The sequence below is a fragment of the Nelumbo lutea genome, chromosome 3 (assembly GCF_056320005.1).
Source record: "Nelumbo lutea isolate HS-2025 chromosome 3, American lotus-T2T, whole genome shotgun sequence".
NCBI classification, from domain to species: Eukaryota; Viridiplantae; Streptophyta; class Magnoliopsida; order Proteales; family Nelumbonaceae; genus Nelumbo; species Nelumbo lutea.
Window position 1 is genome coordinate 79,556,855 of NC_142686.1, and position 18,979 is coordinate 79,575,833.

An 18,979-nucleotide genomic window follows, 5' to 3' on the forward strand; every position below is an offset into this window, starting at 1 on the left:
TTAATGTAGGCCCAGACCTAGGCCGGGGCTGAACACAAAACCCAAGCCCAAGCCCGAAATTTCCAGGCCGGATTTGTATTGGCCGGGCAGGCGAGGCTGAAATAATGAATACTTGGTCCTCTCATCTTTCATTTATCATGTAATCAGTTGTGAGATGAATTCAGTTGTTTAATGAATTTAGCCGTTGGGCTTTCAAGAAGAAAAAAGTTTGAAATATAAGGTAGGGAAATCTGGATCAGGTTTTCCTACCTTTCCTTGCCTCATTTTCAAATTAAAAACTGTATTAGTAGGGATGACAATTTTTAGCCTACCAGTGTGTGTGTAAGGGGTGGGGTAGGGTTGGGGGGCGGGGTTTTGTAATTTCACAATCCATATGGTTATGGGTGGGATATTGGTATTAGGCTAAATCCAACCCTCCCCAACCTGCATATGTAGTTATATATAAGGTGTTGAATGTATTACTATTTTGAATTTTATGTAAAAGATAATTTATAATTTATGCGCTTTTTACATATTTAATCAAATAATTGGAAAATGTGATGGCTCTTCATGTTTTTACTTATTATATGATAAGAAATAACAGAAAGTTAGATGTAGATTTTTAGATCCAGCCTACCAATCCAACCCACCTCACCTTCTAATGTGGGGAGGGTAGTGTCAAGTAGGGTTTTGCATTTCCAAGTATGAAAAGGGTTTGGGTTCTAAAAATCCAACCAACCATGGATATTGGAAAGGGTGTGGGGTTGGGAGGTCTAGGAGGCGGGTAGAGTGGAATTTACAAAACCCTCCCTGAATCCACATTATCACTATCCCTATGCGTCAGAGAGATCTACATCTTAGTTTTAGCAATATGATTAAATCTAGCTCAACAAAACTCTGTTTCCAACCAATCAAGCAGAGTACGCTTATTTGGTAAGTGTATCATGAGAAAGTCTACAAATACAACTACATTTGTTGCTTTTCCTTTCTTTTTTTTTCTTTTTCAATACAAGTACATGAAAAAAAATGAAGAAGAGGAAATAAAAGGAAATCAATCGAAAAATTCCCAATTTGTTGTGGCTGGGGGGTCGAATGTCTCCCACTTGGTTGTGACAACCACAGGATTTACTCTGGCATTTTTTATCTTGAGCACATCCAAGGTTTCAACACACTTTTGCACTCTCTTGCTCTGCATAATTTCATGAACCAATGAATTAGGGAGGGCTTCCATTGTAGCACTAGTGAAATCAGAGACCAAAAAAGACATTGACTACAAATCACTTAATTTAGATTGCACTTGAGCCACAAAATGAATGAATGAATGAATGGAGGAGCATATTACCTGCAAATTCTTTTGGACAGAAACTTCACCATCTGTGGCAATGCTGTCAAGCTTGACTGCTTCTCTCATGAACATCTCAATCAAAGTTGTTATTTGAACTTCTGGCACCTTAGTCCCATTTTCTATTGACTTCTCAATAGAAGAAACCTGTTGAGAGAAGAGAAAAAAAAAAAAAAGAGACGAGATAATAAGAACTAAGAGGAAGAATGAAAGCCCCACCTTCTCAAATATAGCAGTAATTCCATCATCACTAAATTATGGTGGCAATGATTCATTAATTTCATGGGACCATGTTGTCTTTACCAGATCCAACTACCATTATTTTTTTTTTGTTGAATATCCAACTACCATTATTAATGATCACAACTGCGACATGCCTGTACATTGGGTGGCATCCTGGACAACAATGTCGGTCAACTTAATATAAAGGAAACCCCTCTCTCTCTCTCTCGTTCAACAACTTAGATTTCATGTTAAGTAGAAACTGTTCCACATGGCCCACAACCTTTTTTACCTCCAAAAAATACATAGATAATAAGTAAACAAAGTAACCCATTTTTCGGTCCAGAGGGAATTTCATTTGGTGTAAATGCATGAGTGCAAATAGGTTGTATAAATTCTGATAACTTTCACTTTAAATTTGATAAAAAACAAAATAGTGTGTCTCACCTTATTTGTTTGAGAGTGAGGTATCAAGTAATGCAAGATGATGTGATTTCACTGAGAGAGAATCGAAATAACTTTTGCATTAGATCATAAGGCTCAATTTGGAAAGAGTATAAATACAAATATGTAAAGTGCAAAATCTTGTATTTTGTATTATTCTGAATGTATTTATACTCTTTCCAAACTGAGCTTGGTTCAGTTTGAAAGAAGTATAAATACAAATATGTACAGTACAAATATATATAAAATAACACAAAATACAAGGTTTTGCATTCTACGTATTTGTATTTGTATTTCTTCCAAATGAAGCCTAAGATGCAAAATTTACACTACCAGTAAAATGCAAATGAGACAAAAGTACAAATTTTATGATGTAAGAGTGCAAATTGTAACAATCAAATAGATGCAAAACTAAACTGGATGCTAAATTTGTATCTGATTGAAATTTGCACCGCACCAAAAAAAAAACTTTACTCACATTGTAGAAGATTACAAATAGAAATATGTACAATGAAAATATAAGGCTCAAAAATATTTATGTTAGTAATCTTTCCAAACAGAGCTTAAAAGTACTTTTTCTCTTTTTCTATTTAATGTGGGAGTGAAGACTTTATAGCAGCCACAAGTTGGTGGGATCAGAAGGACCCTGTTTTGCATCTTTGTGACAACTCATTTATGTCCCCTTTCTCCAAAGAAAATGAAAAAGAATCAACCACTACAATTTCACATGGGAAAAGCCTCTCCTATTGATCAAAAAAATCAAACAAATAAATTAATTGATAGGGTCTGATGTGCAACCAGACCCATCAACGGCTTGGGTTCACCCAAATTACCCAACTTCACATAGATGCATGCGTGTGGAAGATAGAAGACTGAAAGTCTGGAACTCAAATAGGTTAAATGGGTTGCATACTTGCATTCCATTGTCAAAAAAAATGCAATAAAAACGAAAAGCGAGACCCAAGCAAACCCCTACGTTAACTCTTCTACAGAGGCACTGAAAAGAAACATTTGGGCTGTCGCCAGTCGAACAGAACGAATTTGTTGGAGATTAAAAAAAGAAAAAAAACTGGATTAATAGTGACTTCGACGTACCTGGTCTGCGAGCTTGTCGACTTCCAAGGAGACGTCGGAGATGGCTCGGTGGGCGCTCTGGATCTTTGCGTTCCTTCGCATCTCGATGTATCTCTTCTCCCTGCTCGACGGGTCCTCGATCAACACCACCTTCGATCTGTCCTTTACTCCGCACAAGTCCAAGTAGTCGCCGTTCTCCCTCTCCTTGCCCCGGAATATCAGCCTCTGTTCTCCCGGTTGCAGCCCCGTCTCCGCCGCTAGCAGCTTCTTCAGTTCCCCTGCCATTAACAGAAAAACCATCTTGACATATTGCCCATCTCAGCAACCTTCTTGGTCGATGTCTTCGTGACAATCGATTTACCAGGAGGCATTATGGTCACAGAAGAAAGTATATTTGGTTGGTAATCGATACTTTTCCGAAACAAACAAAATTCCAATTTCTACCAAAACTTCCGAAAATGATCTTACTCCTAACCACTTTCACTTTTCAGATGCATATTCGTATTAAAATTTGGAAAACTTAGACGTTTTTTGCCACAAACTTGTAAAATTTGAGGAATAAGCAAAGGGACGCCAATCCTGAGAAACTCAGACTAGGTAAGATGAGAGAGGGAGAGAGAGAGAGAGTCTTACCGAAGGTAGCTTGAGAATTGATGGAGATATCGTATCGGAAGGCGCCGTAAGCGATCCGAACCCGGAAGGTGGGAGCCGAAACTTCAGATTTCTCGCATCGCTTCTGCACCAGCATTCCACCCGGCCGCATCTCCCACTCTATTTCTTCCTCTTTGTACGTCGACGACGTCGTCGTCGTCGTCGTCGTCGTCGAGCTCTCTCTTAGTTTACCATTAAAGCTCTTCTTTTTCTTCATCATCTTTCTTATATTTCCGGTCTAAATTCCGCCGGAGCAACTCCCAAAATCTAGCTGCTTCCGGCTCCGGCGGTTTCTTCTCTACCTCCCTGCAAAAAGAATTTCTATGGCATTCGTTGCGGCACACACACTCTCTCTCCCCGCCTCCCTCGAGCCCTCACATGCACGCACCCTCTCTACTCTCCAGATTGTTTATATAGTCGTGTGTCGCTGGATTCACATGACGGAAAATAATAGGAATTATTTTAACCAATGATGTTTCTCCACGTGTCAATCGAGCAGCTGGTTCTCACTTACAGCGAAGCGTCGTTTGCCGACAGCTTACGAGAAGCATCCGGCAAAAGTCCGCTTCCCGCCAAATGACTATTTTAGATGTGGCATGAATTTATTGGAGCATCATAACTGTAGGCCCGACTCCGTCAATCTCTTTCGTAGTGGGTTAATTACGTGGTAGTTTCCAATTCTACCCTTATATACATTATATAGCCTTTTTATGGTTCTACTTCATTGTTGAAACGTTTTTCCCATTTCGTATCTTTTTCATATCACATACTCGAACCCTTTTATTTTTATTAATTATAAAGAAGAAGTATTGACTGGATTTATTTACGGAAATCATTTATAATATAAATATCTGGGTTCTTGACACGTTTTACACAAGGAGATCTGGGACCCACTTCACCACTCGATAAAATTCTCACTCCAGAGACTTGCGTTGTTAACCGTCCAAAAAGAATCGAAATTCATAGAGGGTTTAGATCATTCACGTCCCAATAATCTTGTGGGACGTGGGTCACCGGTGGGTTGCGTTGTTAACCCACAAGCCACAAGTCCACAATCACAATAGCAACAATAAAATGATAGTGTCACCGTGGGTCACCGGTGGCTTGACGTTGGCCACATTATGCAGACCGGTTCAGACGGTTAAACCAATAGAATTGGGAAATAAGCAGCTAAAATGGATTTGAAGGCTGAAGCTGCTTGGCTCTTGAAAACATTGACACATTTATTATTTAATAAATATATTTTTAAAAAATAATATGGAATTACTTGTTATTTTTTTCTTTTTTTACAAATTTTGACCGAGTTAACCCAACGATCGGACCGGATGATCTCAAAATGTTCAACTGGTGACTCAGGACATGCTTGTTTGTAGTATAAATCTGAACTGGATGCAAACTTTATATTCATAGTGCAGTTTTGCACCTATTTGTTTGTAATTATGATTTGCACTGTTACATATATTAAATATATACTTTTTGTCCCACTTCAATATCAGTGCAAATTTTACATCTCAAAAAAGGGATACAAAATTTGCAAAACTTTCTTCCTACATCAGTTTTCTTTGATATCATGTTTCTTGCCTCATTTTCAACCAAATAACCTTTCTCTTACCTCCTTTTTTTAGTTTAAAAAAAGTGCAAATACAAGTATGTAAAGAGCAAAACCTTATATTCACTATTGTCTAAATCTTATATTTGTATTTGTATTATATATTGGTATTTGTTTTTAAGTAAAGCCTGAAGTGAACGTATACACAGTCTATTTGCACCATCATGCATTTACACCAATGCAAATAATTTCTCACTACAAACCAACTGAGCCTCAGTGACAAAAACAGTTAATTTTATATCAAGTTCAAGGTTCAAAGTATTGATATGTCTGATATACCGGCCGGTAGAGGCAAATTGGGCAATATTAATAGTTTTTTTTCAAATCTAATTCAGAGAGACCAGTTTAAAGTCGATCCGCCCCCTAAACTAGTCAAAACCCCAAAACACCCCTATAGGATTGTATGGAAAAACCCCAATACAAATCAAAATTTTGAACCTTGATCCGGTCCAAATTTGACAGCAGTATTTCATTGGGCCCAAATTTTACAAATTGCCTACTCAAAGAGCCTCCTTCCATTCCAAAGGTTCTCATTTGCCACAAGCGATGCATTTGGCAACGTCACATTGTGAGTGACCCCACCCACTGGTGAGTGGTGACCCTGTCATTGTTCTAATAAGTTATTGAAGTGTTAGGTTGTTGCTTAGGTTAGACACATGAGATATCTGGATGGAGTCCACTGACCTAATTGCTAGGTGTGGGTGATGAATCTCATTGTCTTAATATTAATGGAGGGCCATCAAGGTTATAAAATACTGGGGTTCCAGATCATCAGTTTGGAGAAGATGCAAACAAAAAGATTAATATAATAAAATTAATTCTTTAATTTAATATCTATATATAATTAAGTATTATGTTATGACACGTGGCATATATGAATTTTCTCATATATATAGTTAATTTCTTAGATCAGAAGTCAACCTGATTGGATAATCACAAATTGTATGTTCTATGATTTCTTTGTTTAAGGGAAATGATGGCAGCGTCAAAGAAGGGCCCACACCTCTTGGGCCAGCCCTACTGAATCTTTGATGCTTGTCTTATATATGGGATGGGACGAATGTGTAAACGGGCCTCACCTAAGATCTCAATTGCCCTTAGAATCAAATAAATAAATAATTTTAGAGAGAAAAACTTGTGAAGAGATAGAAGCTAATAAAGTAGTTAATACTAAGATAGTTAAATCAGATTATATACTTATTTTTCTTACAAGCGATTTATTACACATGAATAGTTTAGTGGTCAGGACTTGAAGAAAGGGAGTGATTCACAAATCTTACCAATACAATAATAGGTGATAGATTCATCTTGGATGAAATTATGGGGAAAACCAAATGGAATAATTTCATTGGGTCACACTTGATGTGTTGGAAGCTAGCATTGGTCCAAAAACCTTGTTTGGACGTTTGGGGACTCTAATTAATTGGAGGGGTAGGGAATTCAAAAGCAACATCGAAAGGGTTAATCCAATGAGATGTCACTCTCACAAGAACTAGAGCATAGTTTTGGCTACATTGTGGTTTCAGATGGGATTCATGCTAGCATGAGATGGAAGATTCATGTCAAATCATTCAGAGTTGGAGCTGAAAGGAGCATATGGATTGCAATTTGGTGTCCACGATCAAACCCCTTCCATGTGATGCAACTCTGACAAATGAAAGAGTTGAGAATAGAATGTTAAAGCATTTGAGAGGTTGTATAACCATAATTGAGATATGAAATCATCCATGAATTAGGGATTTTCATGGCATTTTCATTGTGAGAATTCATGATCAAAATCACTTTAGATAGCCTTTATTTTGAGGTAAAAGTGGAGTGCAGCTGAAGAGGTGGACTGATTATACAAGTAAGAAAAAATGATTTGTCAAAAATTGAAGGGTCCATTGGAGATGGTGGCAGACAAAAAGAAAGGACATTGGTTGAAATAACAAGAAATGATTTGAGGAGACATGATTTAACAATAGTTGTGATAGTGATACTAAAAAGGGTGGAATGGTGGAATAGGATTCAGGCAGCTGCCCCATTTAATGGCTTTTTTGAGTTGAGTTGAATTTGAAGGATGATTTTGTTGTCAGCATAAAAGAGGTGAAATGTGGTGGAAATGTCTCAGAAAGAAATTAAGACTTCTTTACCCTTTTATGTTGAAAGAGAGCCTTGGTAAGTTAGAAAAGATAAGTATTTCCTTGCATATATCTTAGACACTGAATTAATCTTTTTGGGTAGTGCCTTAGGCCCAATTACCTTCTTTTTTTTCTTTTCATTTTTTGGGGTTTTCTAAGCTCAAGATCTGAACAACAACAATAATATATAGTTATATAGATGTATACATGTACGTACAATTGTATAGAATTTATAATTCATGAATTTGGTCTTTTATGTAAACTAATTCCAAGTGTATAAATTTATGTATATATGCATGCATGTCTCTATGTATGTATGTATATATTTTTATAGAAACATTTGTTTTCACCTTTAAAAAGTTAGACTAATTGGCCTAGGTTAAACTTCACTTGATAGTCCTAGATATCAAGTTTAAAATTTGACCTGATAGATGATTTGTATTAGTTGATAGAATTTTAATTTGGAAGTAGATATGGTTCCTGTCCAAATTCAACCCAATAACCCTAGAGATACTCCTGCGTACGTTATGCATAGAGGACTGGGAGACTAGGACCCCTTTCTAAATGGGTCTAACCTAAGATCTTAATTGCCCATAGGTGCTTCTCCTCTTCTCTTTGACCTTGAATAAATCTTTTTTTTTTCAACAAAAAATGCTCATATAAGAATCATTGTATGAAAAAAAAAATAAAAGAATAACTAATTTTAGAGAAAAAAGCTTCCAAAGAAATAGAAGCTAATAATTAATTTTTAAAACCGATTAGGACAAGAACCGGTCAAGGGTCTGGTTCCTGGGTCGAATGGTCTCACCATTCGAACTGAACGGATGGCTCGTTCTGACAAAAAAATTAAAAAATAAAAAAAATAAAAATCAGCCAAACCATTGAACGATTCGAACGATTCAACTGCTTGAATCAGCGATTTTCTAACCAAATCAATGGTTTTGGGGGAAATAATGATTCTGGGGTAAAACGGAACTGATCACCTGACCAGTTCCTGGTTTTTCTGGGCCAATTGTCTGATTTGGTCCAATTTTCAAAACCATATTGAAAAGTTTTACTGTGCGGTCTTCTGGGCTTTGGAAAGCTCAGAAGACGGAAAATTGGTCTTTTCTGTTTGGTAAAAGAGTTGAAAAGATTTAAATGAAAATTCTAGGTCTTTCCACATGATAAATAGCCTTCAAAAGATGTCTTTGAAAGCCTGATAAGACCAAGCAACTTCTGAAATGATTTTAATTTTAAAGAAAATACCCTAAAAATGCAATACATCTTTTGGTCATTAAAGCTGTTTGAAGATCTTCCTAAAAAGACTTATCAAATGAGACCTTATATTATATACTTATTTTTGGTAGAAACAATTTATCAGATAAATAATTTAGCGGTTGGCCAAAAACTTCAGTTAATTTTAGGATTTCAAGAAAGTGAGTGATTTTCAAATATAACCAGGGTGATAAACTAAACAATGGAATAATTTCGTTGGATGCCCACTTGGTGTGACACCTCTTCTAGCCTTCAAGTTGGAAGCAAGCATTGGATCAAAAACCTAGTTTAGACGTTTTAGGCTCAGTTTGGAAAGAGTACTATAAATACAAATATATACAGTATAAATACATACAAAATAATAAAATATACAACTTTTATACTCTTTCCAGGCTGAGCTTTAGGGACTGTAATGAATTGAAGGGATGGGGAATTGAAAAGTAATGTTGTAAGGGTCACAATCCAATGAGATGTCATCATACTCACAAGAATGAGAGAGCAGTTTTGGCTACATTTTGGTGTCATTTGGGATTCATTCTTAATATACATATTAAATGATTCTTAGCTGGAATTGAAATCCACAATCAAACACCCTCCTCCCATGTAATGGAAACCTGATAAATGAATGAGAGAGCAGTTTTGGCTACATTTTGGTGTCATATGTCATTCATGCTTACAAAAGATGGAAAATTAATACATGTTAAATGACTCTTAGTTGGAATTGAAAGCCCTAATTAAACCCTCTCAAAGAACCTGATAAATGAATGGGTATTTATGAAGAAAATTTAAAGCATTTGGAAGGTTGTATAACATTAACTTAGACATGAAATCATCCTTGAACTTTTAAAACTTTACAGGGATGATGAGTTTGGACAAATTAATGCTTCCATGGCATCTTCAATGTGAGATTTCATGTTCAAAGCATCACTTTAGGTTGCCTTTATTTTGAGGCAAAGTGAAATGTAACTGAAGTTAGATTCGATCCTATCCAGATCAAACCCTCGAAAACCTTACCAGATTTAAATTTGAATTAATAGCACTAGAGATCTTATCGGGTTTAAAATTTAATTTCATAAATGATTTGTGGTAAGTATAATGAATTAAATTTGTAAGTAGCTATGGATCCTATCCAAATGAATTAAATTTAGAGAGAAAAGCTTCTAACGAAATAGAAGCTAATAATGAAATGGTTGAATTAAATTATAGACAATTTTGGTACAAGCAACTTATTGGACATAAATAATTAATTTAGTAGGTTGTCACAATCTTAATTAAGATAATTTAGAATTTCAATGAAGGGAGTGCTTTTCAAACTTTACCATTACAAAGATGGTTGATAAATTCATCTTAAATGAAATTATATATGGGAAAAATATAAAGGAATAATTTTCATTGGGTGCCATACAAAATATCTGTATTCATTATATGACATCACTTTATAAGGACCCCCAAACATCTGAATGAATTAATGAAAAATGATTCGATACACGGTTATCAACCTTAGAATTAAAGGGAACACAATGGTGTTTCCCAAACTGACACGACTCACAATCCAAAACAGAAAGTTGATTCAAAGACGGAACCAAAGACTTCAAAACTTTTAGCGACGGATGACCAAATCGGCAGTGCCACTGGAGAGGAGAAAGGGATGACTGGAAAATTGTTGAAGTTCTGCCACCACCATCAAGATAATACAGTCCACCAGCTCCATGCCCTCCACTAATCTTCATCCCCGTCTTGAGATCCTGAAAAACACACATAGAAGGATAAAAAGTAATGGAGCAGTTAAGTGATTTGGTCAGCTTACTAACAGACATAAGATTAAAAGGCAATTTAGGAACATACAAAACTGAGGAGAGGGATACAGGGTCTAAGTCAACATTACCACCACCACAAATTGAGGACGTGAAACCATTAGCAAAGGTGACAGATTGTGATGTTGAGCAATGAGATAAAGAAGAAAACACACATGGAGTTCCAGTCATGTGATCAGAGGCTCTAGAGTCAATGATCCAGGGATTGCGTGTGGATGCCATACAAACCATACCTGAGTGAGCGAAAGTTGTCATGTTCTGTGTGATTGGATAAACCTCTCATATTCATCACGGGGAACACTCACCATCTCCTTCACGGGACCAAAAAGCTTGTTTGGACATTTGAACTGTAATGAATTGGAGGGATGGGGAATTGAAAAGCAACATTATAAGCATCAGAAGAATCGAGTGACAAATTCATCTCACAAAAATGAAAGAGAAGTTTTGGCCGCTACATTAATTGTGGTGTCAGATGGAATTTGGTGTCCACTGTCCACAATCGAACCTTCCCATGTGATGGAACTTTGATAAATGAAACAGTTGGAAAGAAAAAGTTAAAGCACTACGTAAAGGCTGTATAACCATAATTGAGACATGAAATTATGCATCCATTAATTTTGGACATATTAGTCTTAGATTAAAAAAGTACAAATATAAAATAATACGAAATATAAGATTTTGTGCATACATTTGTATTTGTACTCCTTTAAAATGGGGCCTTAGGGTTTCCATGGCATTTTCAATGTGGGAATTCATGTTCACAGCATCACTTTAGGTTGCCTTTGTTGAGGTAAAGTGGAGTGGAGGTGTATAGAATATTAGTTGCTTGCACTACGGAGAAGTTATTTGTAGCAGAAAAAATAAAAAGGACGTCGGTTGAAATAACAAGAAATGATTTGAGGAACCATGACTTAACATTAGTTGTGATACTGGAAAGAGTGGAACGGTGAGTTATAGGATTCATGGAGCTGACCCCATTTAGTTGGGAAAAGGCTTTGTTGAGTTGAGTTGAATTTGAGGATAATTAATGAAAGAAGTTTTCACCCTTTCGTGTTGAAAGAGAGGCCTAATAATTGAAAATGAATCTGTATGATAAAGTCGGTTCTTTACATCTTAAACAATATTGAAACAATATTATTAAATCTTTGTAGAAGGAAGGGTAAATTTCTGAAACCTGGCCTGAAGTTTTTGGTTGTTGTTGAAACTTCCTCTGAAGTTTGGCAATTATAATCATCTCCTCTAAATTTTTTGACGTAGTTGCAAATAGATTCTCTCTAGTAGAATCTTTTAAAAAGAGGCACAAAAATATCCAAAATACCCGTGTAATTATTTTTAACAAAAATGTTTATTTTTCAAGTTTTCTCTTTATATGGATCACTAACCCAAATCCTTCCAATCTCTTTTCTAAAATCATTTTTTTTTTCAAATATGCCCTTCATATCATCAATCACTCAAAGGTAAAGCTGCAGCTTTAAATTCTCTTTGTTTTTGTTGTTCATAAAGTTTTATTGTTTCTTTTCTATGGAAACCAACTTCAATAGTAATTTCATGGGTATTTTGGACATTTTATGCCTTTTTTAGAAGATTTTACCAAAGAGATTCTAATTCCAACTGTATCAGAAAGTTTAGGGGAGGTGATTACAAATACTAAACGGTTTGTTCCAATGCGGAACCGAATCCCGCAAATAGAATTTTGGGAAAAAAGGGGTCAAGGGGAAGTTATTAGTGGTGCACGACAACCAATACAAAAAAAAAAAAAAAAAAAAAACCTCAAGGAGAGGGGGGGGGGGGTTCAGCAACAATTAGAAACTCTGGAGAGGTTCAAGCAATTTACCCTATAAAGAATGGATGGTGCATTGGGCCCAATTACTTTCTTTTTCTTTCTCTTTTCTTTCTTTCTTTTTTTTTTTTTTGTTCTTAAAGGTTTCTAAGAAGAAAATAGATGAGCACATATGGCTTCCAATTTCCCCCAAGGCTCTGTTTGGGAAGACTGCAAATACAAATATATTCAGTACAAATAGAAGGAATTTAGAAATACAAATACGAATGATGCTGAACATATTTATATTTGCACTCTTCCCAAATAGAGCCTAATTATTTGAGCACAAGATACCATCGGTTTTTTTTGATAGCCAACTCAAAGTTAAATGGAGCGGCTATCATCGGATGGGTGGTTTGAGATCATTGTGGGAGAGTGGCGGACCGGAGAACTATGAAGTTGAAAGATCACACACCATTAGCATTTCGAACAACATCCATGATATCCAATTGATTGTAGATATTTGTAGAATCAATATCTGATTCAAGCATATGCTTCCATGGAAAGAAGCCAATAGGCTGGCCAATCATCTTACAACCTAGGCCATTCGGGAGATATCAATATATCGTATTGACAAATGTTGAATGGCAATGAACCTTTTCTTTCCCATGTGTGTTTGAACCTTTTCTTTCATTGTACCAAAAATGAAAACAAGAAGGAAATTAATGAACATTGGTTACAATTTGATCCACAACCACACCCTCCAATGTGATGGAATTCTGATAAATGAAAGAGTTACGAAGAAATGTTAAAAGAAATTGAAGGGTTATATTCATCATTATCATTCAAGCCTTATCCCAACTATATGGGGTCAGTTACATGAGTCCTGTTTTGCCATTCTGTTCTGTTTGCTACCAACCTGACATAACCCTCTTCCTTTATCCGGGCTTGGGACCTACAGTGTAGGATAAGTTCATAATATTGGAGTTGATAACTGTACAAACTTACAATGGAGGTGTAAGATAAACTCACACCGGTGGAGTTGACAACTGTATAATCATATATATTGGAGATATGAAACCATTCATGAATTTTTAAAACATTATAGTGATATTGAGTAATAAACACATTAGGGTTTACATTACAACCTCTATATGAGAATTCATGTTCTAGGCATCACTTCAGGTTGCCTTTATTTTGAAGTAAAGTGAAGTACAACTAAACATGCATGATTGTAAAAAGGACAACACTAGTTGAAGTAGCAATAAAAGAAAGAATCATGATTTAACAATTAATGGTTGTGCTATTGAAAAGAGTGGAATGGTGGGACAGGGATTCATGCAGCTGACCCCATTTAGTTGGGAAAAGGCTTTGTTGAGTTGAGTTGAATTGGAGGACAATTTTGTTTTCAGCATAAAATGAGTGAGATAATATTAAAATGTCTCGTAATGAAAATATTTTTCACCTTTTATGTTGAAGAGAGGTTAAATGATTGAAAATGCAACATGATCAGTGGCAGAGCCAGGAATTTTCTCTTAAGGGGGCCAAGAGAATGGGAGATGAGGAAGAATGGAGAATGGGGATTAGGTGAAAATTTATATAGTGCACCTATGAAATGTATTCTACAACTAAAATCCAATTAGAAAGTTCAGTTCAAAGTTTTTATTAAGGTTTAAGGTTAAAGTTAAAAAATATGAACCCTATTAAATTTTGGGCTGGGTTAAGATTGAGACATTGTTCAATCCGACCCTATAATATATAAGTAAATAAGTCATTCTAATTCAAGCCCAACTGAAAAATTCAATTCAAACAATTTGAATTGACATAGGAAAAAATAATGGATTTTGTTAATGTTAGAATTAGTGTTTCAAGAAATCAGATTGGGTCATGATTGAGATAAATCAGTATTAATGTGACTCTGTCCACCCAATAACATTGGACCAAATAATAACCCAACCTGGTTATTGGTATCTGGGATTAAAGGTATAGGGTGGGGTGGGGAAAAGTTTGGAAGACCCCTAGCCAATAACTTGGCTCCGCTCCATGTATACGATAATTGATAAGTTGGAAAAGATCACTAGATGTTTCTATGCATCTTAGACATATAAATCTTTTATTAGAATGGGTAGTACATTTTTTTTTTCTTTTTTCTTCTCTTTCTTTAGAGGGTTTTAAGAAGAAAATAGATGGGGCACATAGGGCTGCCAATTTCCCACTAATTATCTGAGTACAAAATCCAATTCGATTATTTTGGACTGATAATCCATCCATACATGTAATTAGGTTGAACGAGTTTGGATGGGCTACACATTGTAGTTACAGTGAGGACTACACTTCCATCGTGTGATCTTTAGGGAAAAGTGCAAAAGTAATGGAGTTAACACTCCCATTACTTCTTTCTATGCTTTTTCCAGCCCAAAAATATATAAAAAATTTAACTTAACCGTCCAAACATACTCAGCCCATTTTTGTGGAGGAGCTTTATGCCATTCAAAAATATTCTGCCCAAAGAACAGAGAGCCAAAAATCCGTGCACTTCCATGAAACAACGAACAAATATGACAAAATTCAATTGAAAAGCTTCTATTCCAGTTGCAATGTTGGCAAGGTCTTTCTTGTAGATTTGATTTTATCCAATTTGGTTATTCTTTTCCCTTATTTTCCTTCTAGTTGTTTCCTTGTATTCTACTACAATTCAAATCTTTATTATTATTATTATTATTATTATTATTATTATTATTATTATTATTATTATTTTGTATTTCACAACCCTCTGGCTACAAAGGCTTCAAGAGATTGAACAGGGTAAGAGACGCCCAAATCTCTCTTGTTTTCCCTTATCCTCTTTATTGCTCCATTAGTTTTTAGTTTTTATCTAGATATTATATATTTTTTTTTGTTATTTCTATTTAAAATGAATGGCTCTATTTGTTTCCACTTCAATTGAAGTTGCAGTCTTATAATTTTGTCATTGTTTCCATTCAATTCAACCCAATGTATGTGTGAAAGAGAACGTGGAACTTTTGACTAAAATATCCTAATTTTTGAATTTGGTCCCTCTTAATTGTAAGGACAGAAATGTAATTTGAATAGTCACTTTTCTCCTCATTCAAATCCCTCTCATCAAGTCTTATATTTAAGGTATTAAGTCCAATTGAGTATTACCAAAAAATGAAAAAAAAAACTTCAATTGACATTTATTGAGAGGGAACAAAATGTAATTTGAACTACTACATTTCTCCTAATTCAGTTTTCTCATTAAGTCTTATATTTAGGGTATTAACTCCTACACTTTCATTAAGTCCTATATTAATTAAAATAAATGTGACAAAGAATAATTTTCATGGAAGTATAAAAAGATAAGTGTGAAAAATAAGAATAATTTTTATATAGACATAGAAATAAAAATTTTGGAAACATATTACTTACTATCATCACCATCATAAGAAATGCCATATTAATACACAAAAGTAAGAATAATTGTTGCATATTCATCATATTAAACAAAAATGTGTGTGGAAAATACGAATAATCTTTATAGACAGAAATATAAAAAAAATTTTAAAAAAAATTTGGAAACATATTATTTACTATCATCATCATCATAGAAATTGTTATATTCAAAGAACATGTACACTTAGGTTTGTGTTGAACCAATCTTTCCATTGTTTTACTAAGTTGAATCTATTTTCTTGCAAATCATTGTCATCTTCCACTCTAATTCCATCCATCATGTATTTTTAGTTTCTTGGAGCTTCATTTCAACCTAAGGTAAGGTTAAACTATATTTTCTTTTATTTCCACAAAAAAATATGTTATGAAATGGAGACTACAATAGATAAAACAAAATATTTTGGACAACCAAATTAAACCAAAAATTACTGCTTAAAGTAATTTATTCTTGCTTACTAAATTTCAGTTAGGTTTGTGTTGATTTGTATAAATATGTTATGTTGTAATTATTTGTGAATTTCTCTCTATAAATTCTGATATATCATAGACACTTACAATTATTTGATAGGAAAAATATTAATTAATGAATACAATTAACTTGAAAGGTTGATTTGTATTCATGTATTCATATCGTTAAAGTCTACCATTCATCTTTCAAGTAGTATGTTCCCCTTACCCTTTATCTTCTTTAATCAATAAGTGCCCTTGATAATTGTTAATGATTAAGTTTACAATTTGAAATAAAAAACATCACTCCTATATATCAAAACAGTCACTTCTAAAATAATGAGGAATTTCACTCTAGATATAAAAGAAAATTTAATTTTCTAGTCCAAAATTATAGCCTCCAAAGGCTAATAGATTTGTCTCAATATTGTGTTTGATAGGAAATAAGAGACTATGCTTTTCTAATGCCTAAGCATCTTCACTTCTTAGGAATGGTAGTAGATAAGGTACCCACAGAATTTGCCCTTCCCATTTCCAAACCCACCAAAGCACCCTTGATCCCAAACCTTTCCCCTCCCAAGCCTATCATCACATAAGTGAATTGTCATGTCCTTCTTAAGCAAAAATGGTCTAGTAGGCTAGTGGTGAAGACATCTATAATGGGACACAAGGGGAAGGATCAAATTCCTCTCTTAAGTAAAATAAAAAAGTACAATACTATCAAAAAATGAAAAAAAAAAAGAATGAAAACAATACAAAGCAAGAGAAGATGTCTATGATAGAAACAAAAAATAGAACTCTATATTCATATCTTAGTAGAAACAACAAAAGATAACTCTATATTCAAAGATGCTATTCTTCAAAATTATTTAAAAGTTGAATTCCAAATTTGACAAGAATTGAATTCATTATTATATTACCAAGCAGGGTATTTGCAATCATTTTCTCTTAACCACCAACATCTTTCTACACTATTATCCTTGCTATGGCCAATGAGAAAGTAGGCATCTTGGGCTCATATTCGAAGGATCTTGTTGGATACATTAAGCACATAGCCTCATAATAGTACTTTGATATGCACTTTTGAACCTCAAATTTAGGAAGGAATGGATTGCCAATAACTTGAACATATATGAGAAACATAACATGCTAATAATATAACCCATAAAAAAAAAGAAAAGAGCGTTAGATAATGTATGTCCTTAGCTCTAATTAAATTTATGTATATAGGGTTTATGTATTAATAATATTAGTATATTATTCTTTTATGTTCAGATTGTATGTTTCTGTGAATTACCCTTTAATTTGGACAGTTATGAGACTTGTGTTAGTTTAGAAAATTCTCAGTCATTGGATAAACTTGGAGAGTTTATCTTAACAAGGTTGACACTAATATGCTACCAAATTGATGAAGCAACTTGTCTTAGTTGTTAAGGTTGGACCCTAAGTATAGTCAATGGGTGTTTGTAAGTTGAACCTAGACCAATTTCTATTTATCCCCTAGTCTTTAGAGAAAGATGAGCAAAACTAGAAGGTTGCACTTAGCACCAAATTTGATAATGATATTGCACTAGGTCTTTCATTGAGCTGCTTTTGATATGCCAACCACTGAGATCCTTTTAGGATCAAATAACTGGGTATGTTGGAGCAGTTTAGGATATTACCTAAGTGGATGATCATTGTGATAGGATCTACTCCTTTGTCAAATAAAGTGAATATCAATGTTTACACTCTCTAATGGAAACCTAAAACTACTGGTAGTGGATTTCAATATTATTTAGAATATTTTTACAAAATGTATTTATACTTGTATTATGTTTTTTTCTAAAAAATGGTTAACAAAAGGTTTTAATCCTGAGATCCATTTGAGTAGTGGGTGTAACACTGCATTTAGTAGTTAGGGAAGATATCGTTCCCTATGAGTAGTGTTTTGATTATTTAGGGCTGAGAGGTTAAGTGCAAGAAACTATTATAGGGCTAAAAACCTGATGGACTTTATCTCATATCAATCTGTTATCATTAGGCTTCATAGGGTGGCTAAAACCAAGGATCACACTTAGACTAAGTGTTGGGCCCATATTGAACCTAACTTGATTGGCTTAGGAGTTCACTGTCCTTGTGTAGAAAATTTAACTTGTCTCTTTCTAGACATGGGCTGAATCCATATGAGCTGATGTAAGACCTTTGTGGGCTCCATGCCATACATTACTCAGACCTAAGAAGCCTAGCAACAATTATGTAAATGAATTGCTAAAGGAAATGGGGCTTAGCCAATTACTAATAAGACTAAATAGTTAAACTAGTCACATGACACCTTAATTAAATTGAATTAGTCCTAACCCAAATCTGATTTGGACTAATCCTAATTAAATTGGGAAAGAGGTCTATATGTAGGGACAAGAATGAGAGGTCAACCTACACTATCCTAGACACTCTCTTGCTCTCTCTATCTTCTCTCTAGCTTCCAACAAACCCTAGTTTGAACCAGCCAAGGAGGGGACTATTTCTCCATTTTTTTCTACTTTGCTTATGGAAAAAATTATCAAAGATTAAGTGGTTCATACATATGCTTTAATTCATATATGCGGAGACCAAAATCAGTTGTTTAGTGCTAGATTGATCCAGAAAATTCAGATTTTCAAATATCGAGAAACTGGTTCTCAGGTTCGAGCTATTTCTTTTGGTAATTCGGCCATCAACCCTAATAGGTTTGGCCATTAAACAACTAAGTTTCATCCCAATCAACAGTGGTATCAGAGCATCAGGTTCAGTTCTAACACAAGACTTGAGCATATATGAACCAATAAT

At 34.7% G+C, this 18,979-nt stretch overlaps 1 protein-coding gene across 1 annotated transcript; it reads right to left on the reverse strand.

Annotated features, from left to right (window-relative positions):
- Nucleotides 1–879: 879 nt before the first annotated feature.
- On the reverse strand, nucleotides 880–4,103 carry LOC148865930 (BAG family molecular chaperone regulator 3-like). Its single transcript, XM_088980663.1, has 4 exons — nucleotides 3,695–4,103; nucleotides 3,083–3,339; nucleotides 1,322–1,468; nucleotides 880–1,168 (listed from the first exon to the last, which is right to left on the reverse strand). The coding sequence occupies exons 1-4, from the start codon at nucleotides 3,930–3,932 to the stop codon at nucleotides 1,031–1,033; spliced, it is 780 nt and encodes a 259-aa protein (XP_088836789.1). The 5' UTR covers nucleotides 3,933–4,103; the 3' UTR covers nucleotides 880–1,030.
- Nucleotides 4,104–18,979: the final 14,876 nt, after the last annotated feature.